Below are 11,928 nucleotides of genomic sequence, written 5' to 3'. Positions count from 1 at the left end.
CTCCAGCCCCTCCCTCTCCATGAACTCTCACCTTGTCCCCTTCCTCACCCGAAGGCCCGGCAGCTCCTGGGGGCCCTGGAAGCCCCAGGGGCCCTGGGGTCCCATCTTGGCCGGTGGGGCCAGGGGGACCACGTTCGCCCTGATGTGGGAGTAGAGGAGGGACATCAGGGCTAGGGCAGGAGCAGGGTCCTGGTATGTGGAATGGGGTGGGCAGAGCACTTACCGGGGACCCCTTCTCGCCTGCAGGGCCAACAGGGCCTTGGCCTCCACTTTGACCAGGAAGCCCAATGCCTCCAGCGGGGCCCACAGGCCCACGCTCCCCAGGGGAGCCCTGGAAACAGGGGTGAGGGATCAGGAAAAATAACAATAACAGTAGTTCTCGTTTCTGGAGGTTTTTCAAGCTGCCAAGCACTGAGTTTAAGCGATTACCAGCGCTTATCCAATCTGTTCCCCAAAAAGCAGGCCGAGAATGTTGTGAACACTTAAGTCAGGGCAAGTGCCTCCTCTAACCACAGCCCTCAGGGCTTCCTCCTCAGACAGAAAAAGGGAGAAGTCCTCCTGGCAGCCCACCAGGTCCTGCACAACCTGCCCTGACCCCTCCCTACCCTCACCTCCTCCTACTTTCACCCTCGCTCACTCCCCTCCAGCCACAGGGTCTCCATGCTGTTTCCTCCAATAAGCCGGGCACGGTCCAGCCTCAGGGCCTTTGCACATGCTGCCCCTCCGCCCAGAATGCTTTTCTCTGCACCTCCACAGGGCTCCTTCCTTACCTCCTCAGTCTCGACTCAAATTCTCCTTCTCAGGAGGCCTTCCCTGACCAGCCTCTCAACTGCTCTTCCCCCCTCTCTCTGCTGCTTTGTTTTGCGACATTCGTCATTGCTCATTTCTCATCTCCCCAACTAGAATGTAACCTCCAGCAGAAAGGAGGGTTTTGTTTTGCTTTTTGTTATATATATATATATTTGTTATATGTATATATATACATATTTTATTCCACAGGGCTCCTTCCTTACCTCCTCAGTCTCGACTCAAATTCTCCTTCTCAGGAGGCCTTCCCTGACCAGCCTCTCAACTGCTCTTCCCCCCTCTCTCTGCTGCTTTGTTTTGGGACATTCGTCATTGCTCATTTCTCGTCTCCCCAACTAGAACGTAACCTCCAGGAAAAAGGAGGGTTTTGTTTTGTTTTGTTTTGTTGTTGTTGTTGTTTTAATATATTTTTATTGATTTTAGAGAGGAAAGGAGAGGGAGAGAGAGATAGAAACATCAATGATGAGAGAGAATCATTGATGGGCTGCTTCCTGCACTCCCCCCACTGGGGATCGAGCCCTCAACCTGGGTATGTGCCCTTGATTGGAATCGAACCGAGGACCCTTCAGTCCACAGGCCAACGCTCCACCCACTGAGCCAACCCAGCTAGGGCTAAAAAGGAGGTTTTACATGTTCTTGTCTGGCACACAGGTGAGCATGTGTCAGGGCGGTCATCTGGTTGAGTTATGTGATAACCTATGAGATGGGCTATGTTACAGATGAGGAAATGAGGCTCAGAGTGACATGACTGCCCGGCCAGTGAGTGACAGAGTTGGATGTGGCCCAGGCCTGTCTGACTCCAAAAACAGTGGGCTTCATCATGACAATGCCCAGCTTTCCAGACACCCCAAGTTCCTCCCCCCTGCTCCCTGCCCAGCAGATGGGGTTGCACTTACATTGGCACCGGTGGGACCCGGGGGGCCCTTGTCACCCTTCAAACCAGTAGGTCCCTGAAGGAGGAGAAGATTCACAGTCAAAAGACACCCCCCCAGGTATCCCCTAAGTCCTGTCTTCACTTTGGGGGGCTCATAGTTCCCACCTCCTTCCAGGCACTGAGGTTTGGGGGGCGGTCTCCTCCAGGTCCCTCCTGCTGTTATGCCTTTATTTTCACAGTCACTCCCCCCCCCCACGATGCCACACCATGTCCCTGCCCTGAGCCCCCCACTTCCTTCTCTGCTTCAGGATCCAGCACACACAAGAGGGCTCCGAAGGATACTCACAGGGTCCCCTGGGGCTCCTTGGGGGCCAGGGAAGCCCCGCAGTCCAGGTGGTCCTTCCTTCCCAAGGGGACCCAGCGGCCCCAGGTCCCCCTGCAGGAGTGCAGAGGAGGAAGGTCAGGCTCCGAGAGGGTTGTCGCCCCCAATCTGTGAGCCTGCCCTCCCCTGTGGGCTAGTTCTGAGCCCTCGATGGGGCCATTGAGGGGCCTTTGGGGCCCCTCTGCCAGGTCTCCCACAGGCAGGGTCTCACCTTGGCCCCCTCTCTGCCCTCCAGTCCCGGGAGACCTTGTTCACCAGGAGGGCCGGGAGGGCCGGGCGGGCCCCTCTCGCCCAGAGGCCCTGCTTCTCCTGTCTTTCCCTGGAGATGAGGAAGGCGCATCTTGAACGGAGGTGGTCTGGGGTGGGGGGTCTGTCTGAGATCCACTCCCCCCCCCAAAATATCCCCCAACTGGTACAACACTGGGGGAACTTGTGGGGTCCACTCTGACCTGAGGACCCACGACGCCGGCTGGACCATGTGGGCCTGTTTGACCTTGAAAGCCCTGGGAAGAAAAATTAAAAGGAGCTGTCACATGAGGGTGGGGGGCAGAAATGGAAAGCCCAATGGGGTCAGAGGTCAAATGGTCACTCACCAATTCTCCTCTCTGTCCGGGGTGCCCAGGTCGCCCGTCTTTCCCCTGGGGGCCCTGAAGGACAAGGCGGGAGAGAGTTGAGGCACAAATAAGGAGCCTATCCAGTCCCCAGCTCCCGCCCACCCTCACCGGGGTGAGCTCACTTACAGGGGGGCCCTTCGGCCCAGAGAATCCAGGGGGCCCTTGTAGGCCTGGGAGGCCCTGAAATGGAACAGAAGTCATTACTCACCCCCTTGCCTGGCTGTCCTCAGCTCCACATCATGACAAGAGCTAGCACACACTGACGCCTTCTGCATGCCGGGCACAGGGCCTGACACAGAGTCATTTCATTCACCACTGCAGCCCTTGGGGTAGGGACCGTGGTTAGTCCCATCGTGCAGAGGGGGACACTGAGGCCCAGAGAGGTTCGGTGATCTGCCCAAGGTCACCCGGCAGGTAAGTGGCCAAGGTAGGACTTGAACTCATGGCTCTGACCTCAGAGGCTGTGCTCTTTCCACTGCGTTAATGAGGAGGCTAAAAGGCTGATTCCAATGTAACCCTGATATTTGGAGGGGGTCGGGGGGCGGGGGGACTAGCAATCTGAATCCAATGCCAGCCAGCCCAGTGTACATTCTTGATAACCTATAATTAAGTCACTACCTCTTTCCCAGAAACTGGTCTTGCAGAACCTGTTACAGAGGCCATAAAACTGTGAACAGTGCACTGCCCCAGAGGGAGGGTTGTTAATGCTGGCACCAGGCCAGACCATCAGATATGGCCTGGAGACCCCCCAACACCTGGGGGCCTTCCTGCAAAGCCCATGAAAAGGACCGGAAGCATAATCCATATTTTCAGGACAAAGACCCCAGAAAGATATAAAAGAGAAGCCCCCTGCATGTTACTTTACTCAGATTTGGAAAGTTATTCCCTGAGTTCGCCGGCGTAAATAAACAGTGTCACTCCTTTTCTCTAAAGTGACCCTTGGTTTTTCTCTGGTCTTCTGCAACATTATAATGTCTCCCTACCTCCTGGATTTGTCTCCTCCCCAGAAACGCGCGCGCGCACACACACACACACACTCACACACTCACTCACCTTTTCTCCAGGGATTCCAGGGGCCCCGTCCTGGCCCACATCGCCCTAGGACAGAGTGAATGAGATTCAGGCCGCAGAACAAACTCAACTGGGAGGGACTGGGAGGGACTGGGGAGCCTGGGCAGAGGGTCTGCCTGGGGAGCCTGATCTCCCACCCACCCCATACCTTGGGGCCTAGTGGCCCTGTGGTGCCCGGCTGCCCCCTCTCTCCACGGGAGCCCTGAATAGAAAAGAAGCAAAGATTAGAAGTGAGAGGGTGGGGGGCCTAGGAGATGAGATCAAGTCCTCTGGGTCCCATCCCTCTTGTCCCACCAGGGACACCGACATAACCCAAATCCTCTTCCTTGCCCACTCCTGACCTCCCCAACTCCCCTCTCCTAGTCCCTCCTTCCAGCCCTGCCCCCCAAGACCCTGTGGGGTGGGGGAGGCTCTCCATTTCTTACAGGCAGTCCCCGCTCTCCTTCCAGTCCTGGCTGCCCAGCCTTCCCCTGGAAAATCAATCAGGTGAGGGGGAGCAGAAGGGAGTTACTGTGCAAACACATGACACAAACACACAAAGGAACCCAGTCACAGACCTAGAAAGATGTCTGCCACCATTTATTCACAAGCCTTTCATACACACACACACACACACACACACACACACACACACACACACACACACACACACACACACACACACACACACACACACACACACACACACACACAAGATCACACAAGGATCACAGACATGTATGATTGCACCTATAGGATCCACGCATATAAGCATGTTTGTCCACGCGGACACCTATTTATCATAGTTGCACCCATGACTGCATGCCGTCGTGACAAGCATTGGGTGATCGCAGCCTCGGGCGGACATGTGAAGCCCGTCATGCAATATGTTCCTTGAACACGTGTACACTCAATGTAAACACATACATGCATGGGTTTATGTGAAGGCGTGGTCCTTGTAAGCACAGCACATACATAGACACAATGTCCATTTACTCAGCAGCAATGCACACAGAGCAGAGTAATGCATGCATGTGCACGCAATCGCTCAGTGTACACAGAAACACACACACATGTATATCGTATCCTTTCACACACGTATGCATGCTCCTCACACACATGTATGTCCACAATCACACACTGTGTGCAGGCTCATGCCCCGTTCACTCAGTCACAGGCCCACAGGCTGCAGCACCCAACCCCACCCCATCTAATCTGCACTGAGAGAGGCACACGGGACACACGTGCACACATGTATGCAGGAGCACCTGAGCCGCAATGCCAGGCGGGGTCACCTACATGTGTCTTGCATTGCACATGGGAGGAAGTATGCCTTCAAGTGCTTCCAGGCATGGACACAGACACCCAGCACCACCCCCCCCCCATCAGGCACAGCCACGGATGCTCTCGCCCAAGTAAGCCCTTCCCTCCCTGCCCCTCACGACTCACCCGCCTCCCTTTCTCTCCTATTGGCCCCAGGGGACCAGGCAGGCCCGTGGATCCCTGAATAGAGAGAATCGGAGAGAAGGGGTGGGGTGAGGAGAGTGGGTGGTGGGCTACACTGGCCCCTCACCCCATTCAACCACCCCATCCCATCCTTTCAGGCCTTTCCAGGCCACTGATTCCAGAAGCTTCTTTGGTCCTCCAGCCCGTCTCCTCCAGAGCGGCCTTCTGCCCTCCTCTCCTCTTTCTCTCTCTCTCTTTCTCTCTCTCTCTCCCCCTTGCTCACTCCACTCCAGCCGCACGGGCCTCCTCCATGCTCCTCAGAGGACACGGATGCACTCCTGCCCGAGGCCTTTGCATGGCCGCTCCCTTCGCCTCAGATGCTCTTCTCTCCCGTCCCCACGGGCCCGCTACTCCTCATCACTTAGACATCATGCAGGCGGCTGGCTTCCTGCCACTTTCCTGACCACCACTTCCTCTGAGTCACCCTCCGTCTACCGCATTGTCCTATTTTGTTTTCCCCATCATATTCGTATTGAAATGACCTTATTCACTTGCTCCCTTATTCAACATCTGTTTTCCCCACGAGGACACAGCGCTCCGGTCTTATTCCCCGCTGTCTGGTGTGCCGTGGGGCTTCCTCGCCTGTTAACTAACCCGCTGCAGCCCTTCCTGCTCTGCCCTCCACCCGGGGAAGACAGCACAGGCTCTGACGTCCCTCCTGCCTCTCACGGTGCTTGTGATCCCAGACCCACCACTGTGTGGCCCTGGGAAAATGGCTTAACTCCCTGGGAACCGTCTCCCTGTCTGTAGCCAACCACATCCTCCTCACAGGGGTTTGGGAGGCTTCCGTGGGGTGCAGTAGAAAGTGACCTGCACGGTGCCTGGCACACAGTGAGTGCTCAAGCGACGTCAGCTGTCGTCGTGATTCCTGATGATTACGCTCTGCTGTGGGCTGGGTAGCCCCCCTCAACATCCACACCTGAAGCTCTACTCCCCCCTGTGACGGTATTTGGAGGTGAGGCCTTTGGGAGGTATGGAGTCATGTCAGTGGAGCCCTCAGGAATGGGATCGTTGCCCTTAAATAAGAGACTAGACCTTTCTTTCTCTCTCTCTCTCTCTCCCTTCCCTCCCCCCCCCCCCCCCCCAGGGCGGGGAGAGGGTGCAGGAAACAGCTGATCAATAATTCTCTCTCATCATCGATGTGTCTATCTCTCTCTCCCTCTCTCTTCCTCTCTGAAATCAATAAAAATTTATTTTGTTAAAATATATTGTATTGATTTCCCACAGAGAGGAAGGGAGAGGGATAGAGAGCTAGAAACATCGATGAGAGAGAAGCACCGATCAGCTGCCTCCTGCACACCCCCCACTGGGGACGTGCCCACAACCAAGGCACATGCCCTTGACCGGAGTTGAACCCGGGACCCTTCAGTCCACAGGCCAAGGCTCCATCTACTGAGCCAAACCGGTTAGGGCTAAAAATTTATTTTTTAAAAATTGCTGTCAGCTTAGGCATGGGCAGGATAACTGTGCCAGATTGAGAGGGCAAAAGCATGGAACTCTGGAAGGATCTACACTGAGATGTCTTCCCAAGCGTCCCTAAACTTCTGCTCCACTTTATATAAACGAGAACTATAAATCATGAATGATGTAATATGGGTGTAGCTGTGGCAGAGAGACGTGTCTAATCAGTAGCCTCATCCATCAAAACACTGGCAAGCAATGTACATTTTTACATAAGTGCATTTTATTGTAAGTTATAACTAATTCAAGATATGTAAGATATGTCTTTTTTATGATTCTCCTCCTTGCTGACTTTGTTTAAACCAATTTCAATCACACCAAGTAAGAAGGATCCTATAAATTTTTTATCATAAATATTGTCATTATTATAATCAAATGGATGAAATAAATAGTACTGGCATCTCCGTTGTGCAACTGAAAAAAAATGGGCTCAAGAAACTTGCCCAGAGAGCATTTGAGATCTTGCTTCCCAGCAATTGTCCTCAGTTTGGGCTCCAATAAATTCTTATAAAAATTCAGAGCGAGAGAGAGAGAGAGAGAGAGAGAGAGAGAGAGAGAGAGAGAGACTTGCCCAGGGTTACTTAGCAAGTAAGGGGTGACTTGCCCAAGGTCACATAGAAGCTAATGAGTTGGTATTTGAGCCCAACTCTGTTACCAAAGCCGATACCTTATGCTGTTTATCAATGACCCAGGGGGTAGAGTGCTCAACTCCCGGACCACAGCCCAGACCCCCAGATGTTAATCAGTCTCTGAACCCTGCCCTTGCCCACCTTCAGCCCCCTAGCTTCTTACCTTAGGGCCTGGACGTCCTGGGTAACCTGGGAGACCTGGCACCCCAAGTTTGCCCTACAGAGGAATTATGGAACAAGGTTTAGAAATTGCAACCTGGAGGTCAGGGGGGAGGGGGCAGTTTGGCTGGGGCATATGGAAGGCACAGCAGGGTGAGATCCTCTCTCTCTCTCCCCACCCCCGCTTCCACTCTCTAAAAATCAATGGGAAAAATATCCTCAGGTGAGGATTAACCAAAAAACAAAGCCTGTGGCATGTGGTGGCTACGGAACAAAAAGCAGGTAATGTGCATGGCATTGCTCTGTAGTGCTGAGCGGAGGAATCAAAAGAGATGGTAAGGAGGGTCGCAGGCTCCTGAGGTTGGAGAGAAAAGGGCAGAGGGCAGAAGGCAAAAGGCCAGGAAGCTGTGACCACAGGATGAAAAGCTGAAGGATAGACTGGAGGGGTGACCAAGGTCCATTCACCTTCTCCCCAGCTGAGCCTGGGGGCCCCTCCTCACCAGGCAGCCCCTCCTGCCCTTTCAGCCCTTCAGGACCATCCTCTCCCCGGGGACCTGGGGGTCCCGGGTGCCCCTGGAATAGAAAGGAGAGGCCCTCATATCAGTTCCTTGTCACTCTTACTCCATGAAGCCCCTGGTCTTAGCCCCAACTCACCCCCTCCCTGTCTTCCCCAAGTCCCCCAAACCCACAAGACCCCTTATCTGGAGATCACCTTACCCGATCTCCTTTAAGCCCCCCATCACCCTTGAAGCCTGGGAAGCCATCCTCTCCCTGAATGGGAGAGAGTACAGAGGTCAGAGGTCAGGGTTCAGGTGAGGTTCACAGGCAGAGCCCCCGTATCAGGGCTCCCCCACAAGGAATCCCCTCCCTTCTCACCTTCTCGCCTTTCTCCCCCTGGAGGCCCCGGTTGCCAGAGGTACCCTGGAAAATAAAGAAGCTCTCAGGTCCTTCCCCTGCTTAATTAAGGAGGGCCCCAAACTCAATCCCCTGCCCCCCAAAGCAGGTTCCCCAAAACCAAGAGGATGCTGGACTCGAGTGGGGTAGGGGCAACCCACTAGTGTGTATGCGGGAAGCTGCTCCCTCCCGCCCTTTCTCACTGGCAGCCTCCCAAGGTCTCTGTGTGGGGATGTGCAGGGAAGGCCAAATTTCCAAGTAATTCATTGCCATCTCCAGGGACACTGTGTCCACATTTCCTCCTGGCAGGAGAAGGAGGCTGAACATTCCAGGCCCCAGCCTCACTCTAAAGGCAAAGGAATGCTCCCCATTGTACTGGCTACAATGTGACTCTGTGCCCGGCAACAAGGCACGTCTGTGCTTGGGGACAGCGAGATGGCTCAGTGCAAGCCCAGATGCCGCTCACACCAAACTCTGGGCTCCGGCCCCAGGGAAAGCTGCACTTGGCTACGGTGTGACTGAGCTCAGAGATACCACGAAATGACAGTCGGATACCATCTAATGATGTGTTTTGACAATAGCATGACTGTGTCTCCTTCCACAGGGAGACACAATGTAACCGAGCTCGGTGACCACAGTGAAATTGCACTTGGATGTAATCTCCTCTGTGCTTTGACAACAGCCTGGCCTTCTCCAGGTACAGAGCGACTCACGTGACCCCAGTGTAACTGTTCTCTGGCCCTGGCGACCATGTAACTGGACTCAGCTGTCACAGAGGTTTCAACTACATATAACGACGCCTGACTACGATGTAACTGAGCGTGGCCACCCACAGGACTCTGTGGCCTGCTGTACGATAGCCTCCTCCCTGGTTAGACTGTAACCAAACTTGCCTACGATGCCAAAATGTGAAGAGCTGACCCTCGGCTACCACCCCACGCTGTTCGTAGACCACAGGTACAGTGTACCTGTACTTGGCCACAGTGTAACTGGATTTGGCTGCCACATAGATGTGAATTCCCACGTCCCTGTTCTTAGTCAACGGTGGCCTCTGTTTAGCCACAGTGCGGCTCTCCGCTGGTCCCCACAGTACTGTGCTGGTAGATGGCGTGACTCTGGGCTTGAGCTTTGAAACAACCCCTGCCTGACCACAATGTGCTGACCTGGACTTGGACGTGGCGTATGTGCTCACAGTGCAATGGGTTCGGCCGCAAGTGGACTGAACTGTTCCCAACCACAAGGCAATGACGACATTAGAATGCTGTCCTTTGGCTGTCCAGCTCCAAAGTAACACACACGCTCCTATATCTGGCCGCTCAGCCCCAAACCCCACTCTCCCACTGCACCGTGCCTGGCAGACTGATTCCTCTCATCACACATGCGGGTGTTTCTGATGGAGCAGGTTCCCCCAAGCCGATGCTGGCGAGTCACCTACCTTCACACCCCGAGGTCCAGGATACCCCCTCGGGCCTGCGGACCCTGCTGGGCCCTGCGGAGAAGATGAGATTAGTGCCATCCTGTCCTTCCCCCTCCCCTGCTCTCAGGGCCCTCATCTCTCTCCTCAGAAGCCCCCGACTCCTGGCCCTGACTGACCAAGCCTTTTCCCCAGCCCAGCCTCTCTCCAGATCACTTACCTGGGTCCCTTTCTCTCCTGTGGGGCCCTCGTGACCTGGGTGACCCTGGGGGGGGGCGGGGCGGGAAGACATCCTAAGTCGTCAGAGACCCACATTGACCACCCAGATTCCCAAGCCTCCCTTTCTTCCTCCTCCTTCCAGCATCCAGCTCTCACCGGAGGGCCGTCAGATCCCATGAGGCCTGGAATCCCTGGGTGTCCGGGGGGACCCTGAAAGATAGTGAACAGGAGGAGACAGAGGGTCTCAGAGCCCGGGTTCCACCAGGAACATGCCGCCACATCAAGATTCCAGAACAAGCAGACCCCTCACAGGACATCTAACCCCAGCTCTGCCCCAGCTTGCCTTGTGGCCCCGGCTCAGCCCCCTCGCCTCCCTGAGCCTCAGAAATCCTCTGCCTCTGGGAGGGTTGAGCCAGGCATGGAGGAACAGTGTGCGAGATGATAAAGTGGGGGCTCCCCAGCCACACCCCTTTCTTTAGAAGTCCCTCCCACCCACAGCTTCATCTGAAGAGTGAAAGGCCTTGGCCGGCATGAGGTGACTCCCTCTGTCCCTCCAACAGAGGCAGGCCACTGACCCAGCTGGGCCCATCAGACTCTCTCCTGAAATTTACCGGAGAGCAACTGGGATCAGCTGGATTGGGGTCAAGAAACTACAAGGTCATAAGGAGCCTTGGTGACAAAGCAGCTCAAGATCACGTAGAAGGGAAAGGTGGGGTAAGGACACACTGAAATGCGTGCCTGCCAGGGCAGAAGAAACATGGGCAGAGGGGCAAGCTGGCAGCACAGGGCCCAGAGAGAGGGCTTTCCTGACCCACGAGTCTCGGTAATATTTTCTATGACCGGCTTCCGAGGGTTCCCCTGGGCCCTGACAATACCCCCTGTGTGAGCTAGCTTTGGTGGCTTTCAGTTTCTTGCCACCTACCCTTCCCCAATGATGGCACTGTGTCCCTCTGCCTCGTTTAGGAAATGTTGTGCTTTATCATTATCCAGAGCTAACAAAAGGGGCCGGTGGGGGCTTTTCCTGCAGAAGCAAGGCCTGGGTGGGGGAGGGGGAGACGGAGCTGTCACTCACCTTTTCCCCAGGAGTGCCAATGGGTCCCTGGGGGCCAGGGAGTCCCTGAGGACATAAAAAAAATAAATAAAAAATAAAAAAGAGGGTAAAGGAAGGCATGAGAAAGGGGTGGTGAGAGCTGCAGCTGGGGAGGCGGGGCGGGGGGGTGGGTGGTCTGTGACCTGGGCTGGCCATCAGCACCCACATGATTGGGAAAGGAGCTCAAACCTGGGACCCGGGGTTCCCCTGCTGTCCTGGGGGTCCTGGTTCTCCTGGAGGACCCTGGGGAGAAAGGGGGGTTTGGTGAAGCTGGAGGGGATCACAGTGTTGAGGTGTCCGTGAAGCTGATGCGGGGAGGGGCTAATGGGAGCAGACAAGGATACGGACGGTCACGGGGTCGGAGGGTAGAGCACCTACCACATTTCCTTTGGCACCTGGCGCACCGTCAATTCCCACCGCGCCCTGCGGGAGAGAAACTGTGAGACCGGGAGACACACGCGTGCCTGCGTCTGCGACCCTGCGCGGTGCGGTGGGAAGTGAGTGCACAGAGAGGAGCAGGCAGCGGGAGTGGACATGCGGGGGAAGGTGAGAGGGCAGCAGGGATGCGGATGCAGAGAGACAGTGACGTTCTCACCGGGCTGCCTGGGGGCCCAGGGGAGCCTCTGGGGCCAATCAGTCCTCGGGGGCCCTGCAAGGAAGTAGGAGCATTATCCCCGCATCGCTGCTCTGAGGCCCCATGATCCTGACTTCCGTCCCCTGCACCAGGCAAGGGGTCCAAGGGTCCCTGATACTCACCGGCTCCCCAGCCTGGCCAGTGGGCCCCGGAGGTCCCTCTGCTCCCTGTGGGAAAGCATCATCATTGGGGAAG

The 11,928-nt window shown here is 55.6% G+C and overlaps 1 protein-coding gene across 1 annotated transcript in view; it reads right to left on the bottom strand.

Annotated features, from left to right (window-relative positions):
- The window catches only part of COL5A3 (collagen, type V, alpha 3), a 34,627-nt gene that overhangs the window by 12,980 nt on the left and 9,719 nt on the right, over positions 1-11,928 (bottom strand). Inside the window, exons 21-44 of the mRNA XM_014533977.1 lie at positions 11,856-11,900; positions 11,695-11,748; positions 11,478-11,522; positions 11,289-11,342; positions 11,082-11,126; positions 10,166-10,219; positions 10,011-10,055; positions 9,812-9,865; positions 8,359-8,403; positions 8,200-8,253; positions 7,948-8,055; positions 7,487-7,540; positions 5,177-5,230; positions 4,174-4,218; positions 3,897-3,950; positions 3,731-3,775; positions 2,804-2,857; positions 2,657-2,710; positions 2,513-2,566; positions 2,275-2,382; positions 2,028-2,117; positions 1,704-1,757; positions 224-331; positions 32-139 (exon numbers count right to left, since the gene is read on the bottom strand). Of these exons, the coding sequence (XP_014389463.1) occupies positions 32-139; positions 224-331; positions 1,704-1,757; positions 2,028-2,117; positions 2,275-2,382; positions 2,513-2,566; positions 2,657-2,710; positions 2,804-2,857; positions 3,731-3,775; positions 3,897-3,950; positions 4,174-4,218; positions 5,177-5,230; positions 7,487-7,540; positions 7,948-8,055; positions 8,200-8,253; positions 8,359-8,403; positions 9,812-9,865; positions 10,011-10,055; positions 10,166-10,219; positions 11,082-11,126; positions 11,289-11,342; positions 11,478-11,522; positions 11,695-11,748; positions 11,856-11,900 (1,485 nt within the window). The remainder of the gene's footprint in view (positions 1-31; positions 140-223; positions 332-1,703; positions 1,758-2,027; positions 2,118-2,274; positions 2,383-2,512; positions 2,567-2,656; positions 2,711-2,803; positions 2,858-3,730; positions 3,776-3,896; positions 3,951-4,173; positions 4,219-5,176; positions 5,231-7,486; positions 7,541-7,947; positions 8,056-8,199; positions 8,254-8,358; positions 8,404-9,811; positions 9,866-10,010; positions 10,056-10,165; positions 10,220-11,081; positions 11,127-11,288; positions 11,343-11,477; positions 11,523-11,694; positions 11,749-11,855; positions 11,901-11,928) is intronic.

The sequence above is a fragment of the Myotis brandtii genome, unplaced genomic scaffold (assembly GCF_000412655.1).
Source record: "Myotis brandtii unplaced genomic scaffold, ASM41265v1 scaffold1234, whole genome shotgun sequence".
In the NCBI taxonomy this organism is placed as follows: Eukaryota; Metazoa; Chordata; class Mammalia; order Chiroptera; family Vespertilionidae; genus Myotis; species Myotis brandtii.
Note: the sequence above shows the minus strand (reverse complement) of the source record. Positions and strands in the feature narration are given on the sequence as shown.